Source organism: Beauveria bassiana (genome assembly GCF_000280675.1).
Source record: "Beauveria bassiana ARSEF 2860 unplaced genomic scaffold BBA_S00001, whole genome shotgun sequence".
NCBI classification, from domain to species: Eukaryota; Fungi; Ascomycota; class Sordariomycetes; order Hypocreales; family Cordycipitaceae; genus Beauveria; species Beauveria bassiana.
In genome coordinates, this window is record NW_007930836.1 from 1,882,023 (window position 1) to 1,901,664 (window position 19,642).

General features: G+C 53.2%; 6 protein-coding genes across 6 annotated transcripts; 2 read left to right on the forward strand and 4 right to left on the reverse strand.

Moving 5' to 3' along the window:
• Positions 1–1,129: 1,129 nt before the first annotated feature.
• Positions 1,130–2,516, forward strand: BBA_00610 (myb family transcription factor; the record flags this gene model as incomplete). The annotated part of the gene is made up of 2 exons (XM_008595707.1): positions 1,130–1,861; positions 1,989–2,516. The coding sequence occupies 2 exons, from the start codon at positions 1,130–1,132 to the stop codon at positions 2,514–2,516; spliced, it is 1,260 nt and encodes a 419-aa protein (XP_008593929.1).
• Positions 2,517–3,275: 759 nt separating this feature from the next.
• Positions 3,276–8,066, reverse strand: BBA_00611 (patatin-like phospholipase; the record flags this gene model as incomplete). The annotated part of the gene is made up of 3 exons (XM_008595708.1): positions 3,276–4,905; positions 5,472–7,705; positions 7,800–8,066. The coding sequence occupies 3 exons, from the start codon at positions 8,064–8,066 to the stop codon at positions 3,276–3,278; spliced, it is 4,131 nt and encodes a 1,376-aa protein (XP_008593930.1).
• A 1,945-nt stretch (positions 8,067–10,011) lies between these two features.
• BBA_00612 (protein kinase (Lkh1)) lies at positions 10,012–11,946 on the reverse strand (the record flags this gene model as incomplete). The annotated part of the gene is made up of 6 exons (XM_008595709.1): positions 10,012–10,203; positions 10,266–10,353; positions 10,421–10,880; positions 10,933–11,280; positions 11,335–11,419; positions 11,479–11,946. 6 exons carry the CDS (start codon positions 11,944–11,946, stop codon positions 10,012–10,014), a joined length of 1,641 nt encoding a protein of 546 aa, XP_008593931.1.
• A 1,927-nt stretch (positions 11,947–13,873) lies between these two features.
• Positions 13,874–14,944, reverse strand: BBA_00613 (uncharacterized protein; the record flags this gene model as incomplete). Its single annotated transcript, XM_008595710.1, has 1 exon — positions 13,874–14,944. One exon carries the CDS (start codon positions 14,942–14,944, stop codon positions 13,874–13,876), a length of 1,071 nt encoding a protein of 356 aa, XP_008593932.1.
• An 884-nt stretch (positions 14,945–15,828) lies between these two features.
• Positions 15,829–17,210, forward strand: BBA_00614 (fasciclin domain-containing protein; the record flags this gene model as incomplete). Its single annotated transcript, XM_008595711.1, has 2 exons — positions 15,829–16,485; positions 16,569–17,210. The coding sequence occupies 2 exons, from the start codon at positions 15,829–15,831 to the stop codon at positions 17,208–17,210; spliced, it is 1,299 nt and encodes a 432-aa protein (XP_008593933.1).
• Positions 17,211–18,162: 952 nt separating this feature from the next.
• BBA_00615 (uncharacterized protein) lies at positions 18,163–19,449 on the reverse strand (the record flags this gene model as incomplete). The annotated part of the gene is made up of 1 exon (XM_008595712.1): positions 18,163–19,449. One exon carries the CDS (start codon positions 19,447–19,449, stop codon positions 18,163–18,165), a length of 1,287 nt encoding a protein of 428 aa, XP_008593934.1.
• Between the last annotated feature and the right edge of the window lie 193 nt (positions 19,450–19,642).

Consider the following 19,642-nt stretch of genomic DNA (forward strand, 5'->3'; position numbering starts at 1 on the left):
ATATTTTCCCGGCAATTCGGTGCCCTAGAGCTCCTTTAGTCTAGCTTTCCCCTCCCCTTTGCCCCCCTCTCTTACACACAACTCCGCGCTTCTAGAGAGACAAGCATATACCTTGCTCCTCATGTTGGATGCAAGGCAACGACCCTTTCCCATTTCCTTCGAAACGGGGCATCTTATTTGCTTGTTCTGGCTTAGAGCAGAACTTGACCTATTTTTCTGTACCTGCAGCATCTCTCAGCGCGCGGTCCTCCCCATCCCCCCACCATCCCAAGCTTCGGCGCTTGATCGAACATTGGGCTTTACCATTGCGCCAGACAAGTCCGCTTCTAGATTAGCCGTAGCGACTGACATGCATTGAAACTGACGCAGGTACACACACACACACACATACGCTTTCCCCCCAGCTAACACAATTCCTTCCTACCACGCTGGCGGTTACTCCCGTAGCCGCCCACGGGTTGAGATGGCCCCCTCATTCCCCCCACCCTACCGATCCTGGTGCTTTGCATTCTTTTTCCTTGTTCCGGCCAATACCAGCGCCTCAATCTCGCTAGCCTCGCTCTTTCAGACACATGCACCTTGTTTCACTGCCATTTTTGGAGGACGAGGGGGGGAAAAACGGGCGGGCTTGTTTTCTGTTTCATCGGCAAGCGCCCGACCTTTTTTTTTTTTGCGCAAATCCTCAACGTCTAAATCGGGAGTTCTGTATCTGGTCCGACGTTGAGTTTTAAAGATGAACCATGATCCCGAATTCTTGTGATACTTGTTTCTAAAGTCTCTAGTTTTTATTTTATTTCTCTTTCCTATTGTCAACATTCCTAGACGGTTGTGCTTGTTTATTTTCAATTCTCGATTTCCTTGGAGTTTCATTTCCTCGAGTCTTTCTCCTACTGTCGACTTACAACACAGCTCACTCATCACCCTGTCGTTTCGTCTTGATCGCATATTGTTGCACTGGTGTGACGGGTTCTCCTTCGATTACTCAAAAAGCTACTCTCATCGCCGATAATATCTAATTCCCTGTTTCACAAACCTTCATGTGACGAGGCCACACACACATACACACACACACACACACATACTTACACCCCCTCGTCAATACCCCACGAACTCACACCTCTGTGAAACCATGAAGGCTTCCAAACACTCGCGGCAGCAGAGCGACTCGGTCACCTCATCCCGGCGGCGCGAGGCGCTGGCCCGCAACACCCTCGCACAAGCCCAGGTATACCAGCAGCGCCTGTCCAACACGGCCGCCGCCGCCGCGTCCGCGTACTACTCCATGCCCAGCACCGAGGCCGACGTCTACGATGCCTACCACGCCAGCGCCGTCATGCCCCAGCAGCCGCAGTACCAGCAATACCAACAGCAGCAGCAGCAGACGGTAGACCAGCAAGGTTTGCGGCGCAGCGCCAGCACCGGCGGCTGGTCCATGCAAGAGGAACAGCCACAGCAGTCGCAGTTTCACCAACACCACCACAACTTTCAGCAGCAGCAGCAGCCGCAGCCGCAGCAGCAACAGCAAAAGCACAAGCTGTACAAGCAAGCCGAGGCCAAGTCGCTGCTCGAGGCGCGCCACCGCCCCAGCAGCGGCGCATGGTCAATCCGCGACGATCAGCAGCTCATCACGGCACGCAGCGACGGCCTCAACTGGAGCCAGATCCAGGAGCGCTTCTTCCCGAGCAAGTCGTCCAACGCGTGTCGCAAGCGCCACGAACGCCTCATTGACAGCAAGGGTCGCGGCAGCGACGAGGCCGCGCGCATGGAGCGCATCGCCACACACTACGTATTGATGCGAGAAAAGTTGTGGCGACCGCTGGCGGATTTGACTGATGAGAAGTGGTCGTTTGTTGAGAAGACGGTACGTGGAGATTTTACCCTTTTTTTTCTTTTTCCCTTGTGTCTTCTTTCAAGATGCGAGTGCCAAAAAGAAAAAAAAGGAAAAGAAAAGAAAAAGAAAGAATGAAAACTGACAAAACGACATGTAGTGCCTCTCCAGCGGCCTCAAAAACTTGCAAGGCGTCGCCAAGGCCGCAAACCGCCGGCAGCGCTACGACGCCAACGCCATGGCTGCTGCCGCGGCGGCAGCCGCAGCGGCAGGATACGACGACGACAGCGGCATCTCGGGCATTGGCCTGACGCCCGTGGACGAGAATGGCACCGCTGCATCCGCGCTCGCCGCGTACCACAGCAGCCCCGTGCCGCCGCCGCCGAGCCCCCACGGCGGCGGCAACAGCAGCGGCAGCGACGTCGTCGTGGGCCAGTCGTTTGGCTCGACGACCTCGCAGGCGGCGTCGGCGACGACGACGACGACGACGACAACGGCGTACCTTGCGCACCCGCACCACCTTGCCCAGGCGCACTTGCATCCGGCGTATACAAACATCATGTACGGCAGTGGAGGCGGCGGCACAGCGACGCAGTATCATCCGCAGCACGCGTACTCGTCGAGCATCAGCTCCGAGGGCAGCCTGCATCCAGGTTACGTCTCGCGACGCGGCAACGAGAGTGCTTGATTTGGGGGTGAGGGGGAAAAAACACTTTCCAAACCTGGCTTGCTCTCGTACTTGGTATTCTCATCATGTTTTTTTTTTCTTGTGCTTTTTCTTTCATCACGGCCCTACTCGCCAGTCACTGCAACGCCTTCTGCTTCTTTTCATTCTGGCCATCTCCGGAGCCTTCCCCCATCTTCTTTTTCTAGTCACTCCTTTAATCTCCTTTGTGTGCTGGCGACTGTCCGTTTTCAATTTCTTTTTTTTCGTATTCATGATATAACCGTGGGGGGTTTAAATTGGCGTCTTGGATTTCTCAATCGTGTTTTATCTTGTTCATTTTCTGCCGTCTTGCTCAGCATCGTCTTTTTTTTTTTTGGTTACGAATTTTCATGAATAACTGACTCACCTTTCTTCTGTGCTGCCTTCTGCGAACCGGTTCTGGGATTGCTCTTGATTTATTGATGACGGTTTGCTATTATAGCCTGTGTTGTTTTTCGTGTACTTATACACACATTTGTTCGATAGCTTGACGAATTCCCCTGGTAATGCATCGTTCACTCAAGCCGTCCAGATGAACAAAAGAAAAATAATGATATTCTATCCATGCAATGAGTTGTATACATCCTTTACAAGACCTGCATGTCCTACAACGACAATGCCAGGCCGCCCCAACCGACCAAAGAGCAGCGCTATGCTCCTGAGTAGACGTCCATGATAAAACAAAAATTGCAGAAAAAAAGTCGTATAATTGTACAACAGGTATCACAGCATGGCATGCCATCACCTACGGGGGAGATCGAGCGCCTTGGCTGCCTCCTTGACGCGATCGGCCGTCATGCCAGCCATCTCCTCGAGCTCTTCCTCTTCCCAGAGGCCCTCTTCGCTTGCCGCGTCGCCAAAGAGGCTGCGCCACGCCCTGCTCCACATGTCCTTCTTCTGCAGCATCGCCAGCATGAGCACGGCGGGCAGATGCCAGACGCTCGCCCAAAAGAGGCCTCTGGCGCTGCCCTTGTGGCCGTCGTGCTTCCAGAAACGCACCGCCTCGCGCGCGAGCCAGAGATTCACGGGCAAGCTAGTCACCGCAAAGGACCATTCGGTGACGCCCGCGGCGCACAGGGAAATGCAAATCGGGATAAAGACGAGGCTGTATCGCAGGGCCACGCGCGAGTTGCGCGCCGAGTTGGTCCAGGCGAGCATGCGCAGGCCTGCGGCCTTGTACTCGTCGCGAATGGGCCAGCTCAGAGCCATGAAGTGAGGGAATTGCCAGGCAAAGAGCAAGCCCGCCAGCAGCCAGCCGCCGATGGAAGAGCCGTCACTGGCAAGAAGCAGCTCCTGCCAGGAGCCATCCTTGGTGGCGGCTTCACCAGCTGCCGCCGCCCAGCCCATCAGAGGCGGGATGCCGCCGACAAGGGCGCCGACCCAGGTATTGAAAGCCGTAACGCGCTTGAGTGGTGTGTATATCCCAGCATAGAGCACGATATTGGCAACACCCAGAAAGGAGACGGTCGGGTTTACGCCAAAGTACAGGCCGCCCGCGCCGACTGCACCAGCCAATATGGCAAAGAAGGCGGCGCTCCGTTTCGGAATGAGCCGTCTCACAAGCGGCCTGTTCCTTGTTCGCGTCATCTTGGAGTCGGTATCGGGCTCGTAGAGCATGTTGAGTGCGTTTGCGCTGGCCGAGCACAATGCCGTGCCGGTTGTGAGGAACAGCAGCGTGAGCGGGCTCAGACTCGTCGTGTCGGTCATGGACGGGGTCAGCATCTCGGGCACGGGGTAGAGGGCGTAGGGGACCATGGCGGTCAGCACCACCAGGAATGTGAGTCGGGGCTTGGAGAGCGAGAGAAAGGTCGAAAAGGTGCGCCGAAAGGACTGCGCGGGTTGTGCGGCGGCCTGCGTCGTCAGGAGAGACGAAGCGTCGGGTGGCAAGGGCGCATCCTCGCCACTGTTTTGTGCAAGCTGTTGCTGTTGCCGTTGCTGCTGTTTTTTTAGTTGCCTCCGACGATGCGGCGGTAATTGCTCGAGGGATTGGCCATCGGAGACTGGTTGTGAGGACGGGCTGTCGGTGGTGGTGGATGCGGCTGTCGCGGTGGATGTCGCGCGCGCATTGCCGGTGAAGACGAGAAATTCGAGGCACCGCGAACGCTCAAACGCCCGATTTGAAAAGAAGAATGTCGCGCCGCCCATTGGTAGCGAAGCGGCCGAGACGCGGGGCGCCTGCGCGGTCGAGGTTGCCGAGGACAGCCATCTGGCCGCTGCCGCAGGGCTTGCTCGGTGAGCGACGGCTGCGTGGCATTGTCGTCGAGATGCGTGCTTCAAGATGTGTACAGACCGCATCTTAGTCGTCCTCGGGTCATGACGCGAACCGCGAGAAGTCCAATGCGTGTCGAAAGCCGCCAGAGCGAGCCGTGGTCTGCGGCGAATTCAGGTCCGAGGTGATGGTGTCGCAAAAGTGACAAAAGTGAAGCCCTGGCTGGAGCTTTTTTTACGCTTGGCTGACGGCAACGCTTCCGGCCCATTCCGTCATGTGACTGGGTCCGCCTGGTATGTGTGTGGATGGGCAACGAAAACGGCTGACATGGAATATGAGATAAGATAAAGTCGACGTGACTTTTATCATATTGCGGCTTTGAGATGTTGATTTGGTTTAATGATTTATGGTGTAGTTGGGTTGTGATGCTGGTGCGTCAGCATCCTGGGGGCAGACTCGATCCGTAAAGCAAATGCACAAGTTTGAAACCCAAAATGGTCAACTTTATTCTATTGAGGTGTTTATCCAGTCTTGAAGAAACAAAAGCGCGCCAACATTAACATAGAAAATCAACAAAATGGCCGCTGCAAACGCCGGTGCTATGCTTCTAGAGGCCATGCTGCCTCCTCATCGACCGCCTCACGGTCAGGTTTCTAGATCCCAATGCTGGTCTGATGCAGGGTAATCTATAGAGATGTATATAAAAGGATGCAAAACGGCCATTCTACTCCCAGGCTCCATTCCCGATTCGCCCTCCGGGACCAAACATGTTGCCATCCTTGACTGCCTCGCTGTACTCGGGCGGCGGCGACTCCCATTTGCTATCGTATGGATCCGGATCGCTCTCCTCGCTGGCCTGGTCAATGTCTGCGTCGCTTGAATGGCCCTGCTCGCTGGTCTCTACGTCCTCAATCGGCGACTCTTGTTGTTGTTGTTGTTGTTGTTGTTGTTGCTGCTGCTGCTGCTGCTGCTGCTGCTGCGAAGATGAGCGCTGTAGCCATGAACCTCGTCGTGCGGGAGAGGCCTTGTCTTCAGAAGTGCTCGCGTACGGCGACGCGGCGTCTGTCCTGGGCGGTGGCGGCGGCGGCGGCTGCGTCTCGCTGGGTAGCGCGAGGGGCGTGGAAAAGTCAAACTCGGCAAACGGGTTGCTCGTGGCAGCGGAGGCAGGCGTCGCGGGAAAGGCGGTGCTCGGCCGCGCAATGTGCATCTGGCTCTTGCTGGCCCTGTGCAGACGCGGCTTGCGCACCGTCGCGGGGGAAGTGCCGCGGCTGCGGCGTGAGCGCATCTCGAGACGCTCCTCCTCGACTGTGTCGTCGTCGGTGACGTCGCCCGGCATGCCAAACGTGTGGGAACGGTCGCCCAAGCTGCGGAGGCATCCGCCCGAGCGGCGTCGATGATGCGGCTGTACGGTGCCTGCCGGTGTGTCGCTCCCGACGGCAGTTGGCGGGATGCCTGCAGAGGGGGCCGAGATTCCGGCGCCGAGCGAGCGCAGGTCGCGCTGGCTCTCGGAGAAGACGACCCTGGTGCGGAGACGGTGCACGGCGTGGTCGAGCGCGAGCTCTATCGCGCAACGGTCGCGTATGCGGCTGAGCTTGGGCCACGTAGCCCTCTCGCCAGCGATGCTGGAGCGCAGCATAAAGTCGGCGCTCGGGTTGCTCAGCAGGCCAGGCAGCTCGGCGAGGCCAATCTCGGGAAGGATGGTAATGTCGCCAAAGTACTTTTGGCTGAGGATACTCTGGCACTTGGTCATCAGGTTGGGGAAGATGCCCATCTCGGCCATGAACTGCAGGCGGTGCAGGGCCTCATCCCTGGCCAGCGTCGTAAACGTGTTGAGCCAGTCAGATTCGTTGGGGAGCGGCTGCTTCGCTTTGCGTAGTTTGGCTCCGGGAGACAGATGGTCGTCCTTGGGCAGAAATGGGACAACGTGCGGGTTGACCTGTGACACGATGAAATGGTTGACGTTGAACATTTCGGCGAGTCGAGTCATGGGGAGATCGTTGTCGACGGAGCCGTCGATGAAATGCTGCGGCGATGGGTTCCAGCGGTGATGCTCGCCAGTAACCGGGTCCTTGACGAGCAGCGGGGACGAATGGAACACAAAGGGAAGGGAGCAGGATGCCGTGACGGCGGACCAAATCATGACATTGGGGGCGGTGACGTAGTTGAGCAGTCGAGGTAGCTCGTACATGGATTCTGTCGAGACGCAAATGTTGAGGATGCGGCGTGTGCGATTATAAGCTTCCTGAAAGGTCATGTCGCCCATCATGGTGCGCATGACGCGCTTGAGGTGTTTGATATCTGACCAGCTGCCCTCGGTGAGTAGACGACGAACGTGGTTGAGCGTGCCAAAGTCGCTTTCCTCGTTGCCAAACACAGCGAGGTCGCCGTGGGGAAAGTCGCGGATGAGGGCGGGAATCTCCTCGTCGCTGCGGGTGCAGAGGACGGCGCAGACGATGCTGCCCGCGCTAGCGCCTGAGATGATGCGCGGCAGCAGGTTGGCCTCGAACAGCGTCTTCAGCACGCCAATATGGGACATGCCAAAGGTGCCGCCGCCCGAGAGCAGCAGCGCGCTGCGGCCAAAGCTCTGACGCGAGAGCAGCATGCTCTCGAGCAGATCGCGGGGCTCTATATCGTTGTTGACGGCGCCGTGGATGACGACGGCATCAATCGTCTGCAGCGCCGAGTCGACGTAGCGCTCAATCAGCGTCTTGGTGCCCAGATAGGAGTGGCGGTAGAGGTCGACGTTGCCCATGCCGCCCAGGTCGCGCGACAGCTCGGTGCGGATGAGGTGCATCATGGTGAGTAGGTCGCCGTTGGCGCGGGCCTCTTCGAGCGCGGTCAGCCGTTCCTCGATAAGGCACGGGTTGTAGTCGCCGTCGGAAAAGTCGCGCTTCCACTCGTCGTTGCCTTCGAGCAGATCTAGTTCCTCGGCGGCACTCTGCCAGTGTTTTAACGTTTCGGCCTGTTGGAAGGGCAATCGGTCAGCAAACGGGCACAGTACAGATGGAGGAATGAGAACAAATCACAAGAAAGGGGAAAAAAATCGAACAACGTACGCTTTTCATGCGTAATGTTAGAATCTGTTTGCGTTCTTCCTTCTTGCGCAGCAGCGCTCTCTCATCGGCGCTCAAGCCATCCTTCCAGTACAGTAGCAGGTCGTTCGCGCCTTTGATGGTCTTGGAGACTTTTCCCACAATGTTGGTCTCGGAAGGAACCTGCAGTCGCTGCCAAGGAGCGGAAGACGCATCTGTCCTGTGCGAGGACGTCGACTTTTTGGGGCTGCTTGGTGCGCGCGCCCTCCGGGGGAGAATGAGGTCAACCATGGCGTGGTGGGGGGCAGCTTGGCGGCGCGTAGTGAACGGTCAAGACCAGTATATCGTTATCAATTTTTCAAATGTTTGGCCAGTTGTACTCCATGCTGTAGACGAGAAGAAAAAGGGCTGCTCAATCAAATAGGCCGCGCTGTAGACAAACGCTCGATCGTGACGGTTCGGAATCGGCGGGCGACTTTTGTAGTGACGTTTTGGCGGGACGAGCACCCCAATGCCGAGGAAGACTGGGGGGGTTCTTGGTTGAGAACTCGAGAGTGCCAATTTAAACTTTATGCTGGTGGATATCAAATAACACAGGCTCAGCGGACTTGTAGGGAAGGATGATGGCTAGGGGAAAGACAGAAAGGATAAACGAGGAAAAGAAAAGAGATGAAGAGAAGATGAAAGAAACGTTGGGACTTGCCCCGTGTTTTCAAGATGCAAATTTACCCAACACGGCGGCATCTTGGCGTGGGTTAGCGAGGGAGCCACCAAAAAGTAAACCCGTGTTTATGACATGTTATGATGAATTATATCTGAACCAGCGCTGGGCCTAACTAGCGCTGGCATGTGCAGAGGCCATCTGACCGCCCCCCCAGCCAAAAAAGGTCCAGGTGACGCTGCTGGCAGACTAATACGCTGATTCCCGACTGGTCAGCGCCGCGCCCTCAAAAACTGGATACAGACAATTAATTACTGCGGGAAGATCGTGGGGGGGGAGGTCATCATCCGAGACAAGGCATCCATCCCCCAACAAACACGGGGAGAGATGCATACATTTTGAATAAAGATTTTCCTGCCGCTGCCCTTGGCCTTATATATGTATTGCTGACTTGGAGAGCCGAGAGCCTGTCGGAGCAAGATCCGATTACGTTACAGCCCATTCTTGCTTTTCCAGCGCATGCATGGCTTCTGTCTGGGCTGAGCTGAATGCAAGACAGTGGATTGTCTTGATTGGGCCACTCTCGAGTCACGACCCGAGAGCCTGACGAGAACTCTTGTTGTATCAACAATAATAATGTCTCATGGCCCGGTTGCCTTCACATGCCTGGTTGAGCCATTTCCTCATCATGTCTGCCCGCTATAACCCCCACAAGGTGCTTTGCTTACCTTACCTACTACGTGGCTGGCTGAATGGTGATCGCTCCCGAGCAGCCACTAGAGACACATCAAGGTAATGAAGCTTCAGCGTAACAAGACACATATGTAGATGAGATCATGGTATATTTGACAAAGTAAAAAAGTCCCCCCTCCTTATGATGCGCCTGTAAACAAAGTAGTCGCTGCCGTCAATGCAAAGATGAATGCTCCGTTTTCCTCCCTACCCCGCTGGCAATCGGCTGTGCTAGTTGCCAGCAACGGGCCCCTCCAATCCTGTCAGACAAACTGACAGGCCACCATCCCATTAGAATAGCTGTTTCGACCTCGTCGCCCGTCATAAAATATCGATATGCATGCTCTTAATTCAATCCACCACTGATGATGTGCTTCCTTCCTCAGATCGACGCCGCGCCTCCGTCACAATTGCGGAGACCCCATCCATGTATGACAATTCCGATATCTGAAATTATGCTTTTACATATTTTCGGGTTTGTCCTCCAGAGCATGGTTCTTCCGGCCAACGCCATTTCGATTCGCAACATTGTTTCAAACGCTGTTCTATGACTGTATTCATGACACTGCTTACCAGTAGCGTGTCGACTCGGCCACGCGCCCAAGTGATATAAGACGGGCATTGCTCTTCTGACATGACAGGAATGCCCAGCTCTACTCTCAATCCTGCTAGCCCCCGTCTTGTAGCCCCAAGGGAGCAGCTGAAGTAGCTTGTTGGATGGTGCTACCGTTGTAGCTCTGGCGCTGCATTTGGCTCGATCGTGACTTGAGCATGTATACGTGCATTGAGAAATGCATTGCCGTATATGCATTGCCATTGCCGTCTTGCGCTGTCCGAGGTCCTTCATCTTATAGCAGAGACACGCTCAGCATGCAGCCTTGCCGCCTCGGTACCGTCATCGCGGGTGCTTTCCTGGAACCAAGGGTGCCGAAGCGCTTCCCTTGCTGTGATTCGATTGTTTGGGTCAAATGCAAACATCTTGCGCAGCAGATCCAAGAAATTGGATAAGAATGGATTTGTTGGTGGTATGATGTTCTGCCACTGTGTTAGCAGCCGAGCCGAAATGATTGCAGCTTTCGTTGTGAGTTGTTACAAACCTCCAGCTTCTTCATATTATTCACAAATCGTCTAGATGCTCTGGTCGTCTCTGTTATCGGATACTCAAGCTTCAGACGCTTGAAATAACTGCATCATTGTTAGCTGGAGCATTTCAAACTTGGCTTGCAAGCCATAGGCTCATGGTAGGACTCACTTGATGGTTCCGGGCTTGGCTGTCTTGAAAGCTTTGTTTGCTCTTTGCACCAAGCCTCGGTCAATGGGACGCCCGCAAACAGCTTCCATCATGGCAAGGTGTTCTCTATTCTCATGTGTTTGGAACAAAGCATCGCCCGTGAACAGCTCAACCAAAATGCACCCAATACTCCAGATATCGCAAGGGTACGACCAATCTAGGCCAAGAATGACCTCTGGGGCTCTGTAGTGTCGAGTCGAGACAACCGAACTATGGTACTCGTCTTCGAATGTTGCAGAGCCAAAGTCAATGAGGCAGATGTCCGGCTTCAGGAGGACACGTCTTTGTTTTACTTGGCGACAAGTTGCTGTGGAGACTGAAGGGATATTGCGGTTATATGTAAAAGCTTGATATGCGCCGTCGTGAAGAAGGATATTTTCGGGTTTCAAGTCTGTGTGGACAAGCTTGAGATCATGCAAAACTATTCGAACAAGTCAGTTTTGCTCTAAGCGGAGCAGGTGAAGATTTCTTACAAGCAACGCTAGTGAGCAGCTGATGGGCCATGTTTTGAATGTGGCTGTTGGGAAAGGGGGCAAAGCTATTCGACTTGAGGAAATCGAATATGCTCGAGTCCAGCAAGCCCATGGTGATGCAAATATGACCCTTGTAGTCAAAACTATCTCGGGGATGAATGCATCTATATCGGTTCGTCGGGTCATTTTTTCGTAGGGTCTGTAATACTCGGAGTTCGATTCTCGCGGCGTCTCGGTATTTTTGTATCGACCGAATAATTTTCAAGGCAACGTGCTCTTGTCGAACCATGTCGTAGGCCTTGACAACCTTGCCGAACGTGCCTTGCCCGAGAAGTTTCTCGATTCGATCTGGAAAATTACTCGTTAGATATGTCGAGTGTCTTGGGTTGAGCAAATTCTTACATTGCCGTCCGACACGCTGCTCGGGAATGATGATAAAGTGCCCGTCCTCGTCGTCAACAGAGGCGGCGCTACCGTGGCTTCTCTCCTGCGTATCGTTAGGAAATTGGCTCCCGTTATTCTGAATTCGAATATTTGGCAACATACGTCGTGAACAACTCGAATATCGGCGGTCAAAACTCTTTGAGTCGGAAGACGTGGTGGTTTGTATTCGTCGTATTTTGGTCTTTTGACAGACGCGGCACTCAGACTGGAGCTAGGAGTGCTGTCAGGAGGGTCGCCAACCCTTCGTCTTTTCCGACTCAGGATTGACTCGGAATGGCTTGAGTATATGCTTGAACCATTCGTGGTGATGTTGCCGACCGAGCCGACGTCCGAACGCTCAGGTGCTTTTCGCTTTCTCGCGCTCGAGAGGCCATTCTCGGCGGCCGGATCCGGCAGCACTGCTCTGGTGGGAGCATGGCTAGGTGCAGGATCGGGCGAGTCCTCAATCACAATGACCTCTTTTGGCAGGCCATTTTTGTAAAAAGAATTCCAGTCGGGCTCGCGAGGTCTTCGTCGAGGCGCGCAATCTGAAGCGCCGGGCCGGTGCTGCGGAGCGACGGCTGCAGACATGGCAACGAACGCTGTTGTCGATTATCGAATCTTTTTTTCGAGGGTTTTAAGTGTTGATCATGGTGAAATGGGGTTTCTCGTTCCAAAACAAAAGTGCACAAGTGAAGCAGGGCTGTGGTCTCGCTGTATTGGCTCGTCTATGGACAAGCATTGGACCATGGGATGGTACTTTGGAAGCGAGCGGATTAAATATTGACCCGCCACGATTGCCAGTGTTGACGAGCTAGGGGTGGCGCGGTGCACGAACGGACACAATAAAACTTGAACTATGCAACACTGAATCAGCGCAAAAGAGGGGGTGAAAAAAGTCAAGTGTGGCTTTGCCAGAACAAGTTTCAATCGACAATTTTTATCTGACTCTTTTTTTTTAGTGTGAATCCACGTTGTAACAACTTTTAAAGATATCCCCTGGCGCGGATACACGCGGGCCTGCACAGATGGCCTGCACAGATGTTATGAGACGGTTTCAAGCACCTGATTTGCTGATCAGAGATTTGAACAGGAGCAATGGCAACGCGAGGCATTGCCTCTCCCAAAACGGGCAAAGGGCATCTCTGACCACCAAACTAAGGAACAAGGCGTCAAAACCTTCTATTACAGTTCAATCACCATCTTGATCTCAAGTAGGCCAGAACTAATCCCGCTAACAAAACGAGGGGTGGCTGCAAGGCTGGTGATGATGACGTGTGGGGCATGCGCAGGCTAACTGATCATCGCACTGTGACCAGACTGGCAGGATCCCATTTAGTTATGCCAAGAGTAAAGAGTACACATTTCCTGGTAAATCTTGAATCGTATAGTCAACTGGAAAACGAATTTTGCTCATCCCGCTACAAAAGACCGACGGCCACTTTGGCTATCTTGAGCTATATCGAATAAACATAAATACCGCCATGACTTTAGTTTCTATGTGTGGCTCTACTGCATTCATCTGCTTAAATTTGGTTCCCAAGCCCTCATTATCTACACGTTGAATTTACCTACACCCTTTGATTCATCATTTGTCCTAATGCTCTTTTTCATTCTTGTTTTCTTTCTTTCTATTTCTCGTCAAGTTTCTCCTGCGTGCTTCTCCTGCTTCAACTAGTCAGCACCAATTTCAGCGTGGCCTCGTATTGTCACAATTTTGGGCCGTCACCACCATGAACAGCCACAAAGGTAATTCCCAGTCACATGCTGAAGGATCTGGTCAGCTCTATAAACAAACAAACACAATGCCTAGAGACCACTTTTCACTGCTCTAATGTTCGGGATTGGCATCATGGAGTTTGCATCTATAGCATTCTCTGCGTAAGGAGCCCATAAGCAGAGAACGTCTTGGCGCCTGGACTTTCTGATTTCTCGCATTGTTACTGCGTCATCAGCGCTCCTCTCCCTTGCCATGATCTCGACATGCGATATGGAGGATAGCTGTAGGCTTCTCAACCCGCTGTCGTTGCTGATATACAAGCCCACGCCAGTTTGTCTGCCGCATGACATTCGGCACAGAGTCTAGATTGGTTCACGACCCCTGTGAATGTCGTCTTGCAGCTATATTTGGTCGCTGGTAGCCTTGCAGCATATTCATCGTCACCCATTTGTCGGGAGTACTGCAGTGATTGCCATTCTCACTGCTGGTACCCTGTTCAAACCAATTTTCGGTCTGGGGCTGCTCAGTTTATAATAAAAACACTATGGTTTTCCGGTTCGAGATCATGGGTTACTGGTCAGGGGGTAGTAGGAGCGACAGGCATGCCCTCCCGCATGCCTCCTCAGCCAGAACGACGAGTCAAATGTAGAACGAATCCGTTATGGGCATGAAAACCATCACAGGCTGTCCTGTCATAAGTGGTAGCACCCAAGTGGCTATTGTAAACAAAACCTGACAGGCTTCAATGATGGCGCCTCCACGTACAAGTTGGTATCTCGTGAATTTCATTTCAGACCTCTAACGATGTTCCTCTCGCGTCTCATCATGAACTGCCAATTCTGCTGCGTAACTTTGCCGTGAGGGCTGTGCCCCAATGCTACCCGTCGCAGAGCCCACACTCATGCGAGGGTCGGCAACGCCACTCTGCAGACTTTGCGACCAGCGAGGATCTGACGGCGTCATTGATGACCTCTGTGAATTCTGCATCCCGGGACTGGGCTGCGGCGAAGAGAAACTCCCCGAGTTTATGTACCGGTAGTCACCGGGGAGCTCGAGCACTGTGGACTGTTCCTTGGGAGTCCCGGGTGGTATATGGTAGCTGTTGGCATATTGTTGCGTAGATTGTTGAGGGGGAGGAGGCGGCGATTGTGGATATGGCGGTGATACGGGATTGGCACTGGAATACATTGAATTGTGGCCCAGCCGGGGTGAGATGAGGCTGGCTGTTGGCGAGAGCGCTGCTGGCGAGAGCGGCAGGCTGGAACGATCATTTGGGTTGACAGTTTTGAGCTTTCCATTTTCAAACATTGCTTGCAGGACACCAGAATCCAGTAGCTCAGCCTTTTTGATGATGCGATCCACCATGTCCTTGCAGGCCTTTTGCATTTCCGACTTGACAAAGCTCATCATGGCAATATTGCATCTAATCTCGGCCTCTTGGCGCAGATACAAGCCGCTCGAGGGGATCCCTAGACTTTCCATGCCAAGTTCGCGCTGCTCCAGCGGCTCGACGCCAGGCTGGTTGCCGCCGATGCGGTATTTGTTGCGCAAGTCGACGTTCAAGGGCGCGTAAATGTGCGTTTGCAGGCCCCAGGGCATGTCGTGGAAGCAGCCGTTAAAGGTGATTTGGCCGGACCCCATCTTGCCCACGCCCGGGATGAACTGCACCCTCTGGGTGATTTCGTACCAGGTGCTGTAGTATTCGTCGGCGGCGGCATTGCGAGGCGCGGGGATTGGCTTGTGGCTCAGGACCAGCGGGTTCAGCGAAATGACTTCGCTGTGCGATTGCAGAATGTCGAGCGCTAGCTGTCGCGGAATGTAGCCCGGTATCGGCGTGACGACTGTGTAAGTCTCCTTCTTGCAAAGCATTGTCACGGGAAGCTATGCGCCGTGTAGAGCGAGCGCCCGGCAACTTCTGCAATCGCCGTATTCGACTCGACGGGTAACTATCGATCAGCTCTGGGGTCGTACCGTGTCGCAACTAATTGCCCTTTTCGATACCGTTTGTCGGCGGCTTGTAAAATCGTTGAATCTCGCGAAAATCGTCTCTTTGCTGGCTCATAGCACTCGCTGTATTTATGCGTAATGATGCGGAACAATAATTGTCGTGAAAGAAGAAACAAAATGTCTTTCAACTCTAGCTAGGTAGTTGGTGACACGGGGACCCTCAGCCTTAAAACAACCTTGCTTGGGTGACCCTAGATGCTCCAGCTAAGGAACGGCAGCACTCCAGTACAGTGAGTTGCGTGGATCCCTAAACAATCATAGGTAGCCAAAGAGCTTCTTAATTGACTAGTGGAAACTTGGAGTCAAACTTAGCGCCCTTTCAAGCCAAGCCTGCCATTACTCTGCCCCAATTGCTCCAATAACAGAAGACAGCGTCGCAGCCTGGTTATGCTCAGCCCCTCTCAACTGTGAGCTTACAGATGGGGGGCAATCCAAGGAACGAGCCTGACTCCAACAATTGTTGATAACTAAGCATCTCCGATGATGTGCTGGTCATAATGGAGGGTGGACGTCACTCATTATTCGCCGGTTATGCAAGCCCGAGGCCGCCGAAACACGCAATCAAAGCTGTGATGGCATACATGGCCGCATCATCAAGTTTGTAACGTGCGGAGGTTCCCAAGGCTCCGTGCCCGCTTTCCAGCCTACGTAACTATTTCAGCGTATGACTCTTGATTGTAGTCTTTCTTTCTTTTTCTAACATCATTATTAAAATATAAACATAATTCGATTTCCATCAATTCGAGATGAAATTGAGCACTGTCGCCCTCTCTCTATGTGCCACTGGCGTTGCCGCCACTCCGCACAAGTCCGCCCAGGCGCATGAGCCCAGCACCGAGGACTTCTTCTCCTCTCTGTGGTGGAAGGGCGTGGCCTCACTGGAATCATTCCCGGGCGCCGTAAACGCAGTGGCCCAAGACATTCAGCACACCACGGTGGATGCCACTGCTAATGCTGCACAGCATATCCGCCACCAGGCGCTCCAAGCGCTCAAGAGCCTCGACCGTCCCAAGCACGGAAAGGGCCCCAAACTCACCATCTACCAGACCCTGCAGGAGCTGGAGGGTGCTAGCAAGTTTGCCAAACTCTTGGACGACTTTCCCAAGCTCGTCGACACGTTGAACAGCACCGACAGCGAGCACACGCTTTTCGTGCCGCTCAACGGAGCCTTTGATAAAATTCCCGACAGGTTCAAGGACCCCAGCAAGGAAGTGCTTGACAAGTTTCTACACTACCACATCGTCTCTGGTACCAAAAAGGCCGTGGACGTCGTGACCAGCTACACTCTGGAAAGTGAGGCTCGGGAGCGTGGCCTGGGTGGCGATCATCAGCGAATTCGAGTCGGCGCTAGCCTGGCGGGAGTCACGCTGAATGGCTACTCCAAGATCAAGGCTGTAGACATTGTAGGTTTTTTCATATCAACATCTTGGGGGAAAAATCAACTTGTTTGAATCGGATGCTAATTAATTAATGTCTCTTTTGCTAGAAAACTACCAATGGTGTGATTCATGCCATCAGCGACGTGCTCGCGCTGCCACCACCAGTTGGGCCAATCCTCACCTTCTTCCCAGCCTACTTTTCGACGCTGCTTCTGGCGTACGAAAAGACCGACTTTATCAAATTCATCCACAGTCAGCATATTCAAGGCAGCACCTTTTTTGCACCCAGCAACGAGGCGTTTAAGCGTCTGGGTGCCAAAGCCAACGCGTTTCTCTTCAACACGAAAAAGGGCGCCAAGTACCTGGATGCGATTCTAAAGTACACCATTGCTCCCAATGCGACAGTGTATAGCGACGCATTCTACGATAAGAGAACGGGCTCGGGCTCGAGCAAGGCGGCACACCAAGATCACTACAGCTTGGAAACATTCCTGCCTGGTGCGTCAATTGGTATCGACATTGCCACTGTTTTCGGGTTCCGTGTCATCAACATCAACGGCTTCACGGGCGTCAGGTTCCACGACGCGATTGGCAGCAATGGCGTTCTCCACGTGGTGGACAAGATCATCTTCCCGCCACACAATGGAAAGCACGCCGAGACGTCGGATATTAGCGTCGATGAGCTGAAGGAGACGCTCGCTTCGTATGTGACCGAAGAGTCGGAAGAGGCTGATTGGGAAGAGCTATAGTTTGAGTTCGCTCTGCCGCTGCTGTAGGAAGTGTCTGGCAACACTGGATTCACTAGGTACACAGTATCAAAGTCTCCCCTCCATGCTTCAATGAGATGCATTTTATGCTCAGCTGTCTTGCTTGGAATATTTGAAACAAGACTCCAGGCTATTATTCCCCTCCTTTAGTCAAATTCGTAACAGTACTGCCCTATCAAAGCCTCTCTCACATTGGCGATTGTCGGATGATGGTGTGTGGTGGCTTTTGCTAGCCAACTAGCATGCGCGAAACAAGCCGCCGCCACTGTGTACTTGATCAACTTGACCGCTCTTCCTATTTCCTGTTTGGTATTGACTATTTGAATGTCGTAAACCATCGGAAAGTGTCGTACGGTCGGGATTCATGCCTACTCTCCCAAGCAATCCTCTAGCTCCAGCTGCGGCTCATGCCGCAGCCCACAGATGCATGAGCAACTAGCCATGCGGCTGCAGAAGCAACTAAATCCTCGTTACAAATCTATTGGCAAAGAGGATGCACCAACCGATGCCGCTAAGCCTCCACCCATTCGAGTTCAGAAAGACGGTTCGGGGGGGAGCGAAAGAAGAAATGGGCCCCGCGGACCAAGACGCGATGTATGACTTGCCGGTGGGTGTAAAGCAGTATCTGATATTAGTTTGGCGACGGGATGCTGGGCAGGCCGATTCAAGTACAGCTCTGACTTTCTGTACAGTATTCGGCGCGTCAACTGCAACGAAGCAAGACCGAGCTGCTCTCAGTGCAAAGTCAAAAAGTCAAACTTTGAATATTTTCGTCTCCAGTGACTGATCTTGATACCAGGCGTCTCGACGAGGCGTGTATCTGAAAAGGAATATAGGCTGGGAAAAGTCAGCACGGTTGTCGTTTTCATAGAATTTGAGATTTCGTCAGTCCGCATAATTCCAGCATTATTGAAAGTGGCTCAAATAAAAATTCTCAATTTCTTTCTACTGCCAACGAGAGTTTCTGTAGATTTTCCTGCAGCTCTGCCGCGCTCTTTACAAATTGCTCCTCCAATGCGGCACCAGTGTACGGACCTGGTAGCCACCACGGTGCAATATTGTCCGCGACACGCTCAAGGCAACGAGCCGTCTCCCAAACCGATGCGCTTATCCCCGCTGCTGGAGTATCTATGCCTTTGGCCTCCAATTCCGCCAAGTACTCGTTGTACAGGGTGTCGGGCCAGTCGCCCTCGTTGCCGACAGCGTCGTTGAGAAACTCCTCCACGGGTGCGAAGAAGCCCGCAAACTCAAAGTCGACTATTCCCGAAACCTGGGGAGGCGAGCCGGTCACGAGTATATTTCTCGGTGACAAATCATAGTGTGTAAATACGAATTCGCCTAATGTGTGCTTGTGTGGGGGGGTCAGAGTGTGAAGTTGTGGCAGTGTATCTTTGATGAATCTTTGTATCTCGGGAGCGAGGTGCCGATTTCGAGCATAGTTTTGGGAGCTTTCAAGTTGCTCGAGCTTCTTCTCAAGCTTGAGGGTATACTGTTGCGTGACGCTGCTGATGGGTGTTGCGATTCGCAGCTCATCAACCAGGATGCCTCGAACCACGAGATGATGTGGCTGAGGGCCAGAGTTGGGCACAATGGAGAAATCTGGCTCAGACGCGTGCAGTTCCTGATGAAACTGTATGTTGCCGAGATACCTTTGGGCAGGAATACTAGTCCTCCAGCTCGCGGCCATGCCCGCAAGCTGCCTCATGATATCCAATCTTGCTGCTTCGTCGAGGTCGCAAGCTGGCAAGGGTGTTCCGGGAAGTCGTGACATTAAGATCCATCCTCCATGATTTTTTTCATTCTCTGGAATTGAAAGAATGACGTCTTTCTTCTCCAAGCCGCATGGATTCGACAGACTAACAGTAACGCCATCCTCTGACCAAGCAAACACAGTCGGTGTTGGGATTCCCGGGCAATACTGCCCTACAATTTGGAGACAGCCAACTTCATTCTGAACCTTGTCGGCCAAGAAGAACTGCCCGTTGGCCTTGAGGACAAGCTCCCTCTCCGTGGCATCCGTGTCGCGGAAAATTGAGCTCTGCCATTTACGCCGAACTTTGACAAAGTATAGCCGATTGTTATAGCCTTTGTTTATTTCGAGTTCGGAATGCGATATTAACTCAACCCCGGGGAATGCATTGTCGATGAGCTTTTCTATCGTTCTGGGTGCAACGTGAACGTTGTACCTCGGCTCATGCGGAGGAGTCTGTGGCCGCGACATGGTCCGTGATTGCATGTGCAAACTTGTAGAAGGATCAGGGGTTTCATTCTTCGCGTATGAGAAAACATGATTGTATTTGTGTCGGAAGCACACTATTTACACTTCTGCGCATCGCAACTAGTTCTGCGCGTTCTGCGAGGCTGCTTAGCGTCTGTCTTGCAGTCGGCATGAGTCACGCCGTAAACAAAGCAAT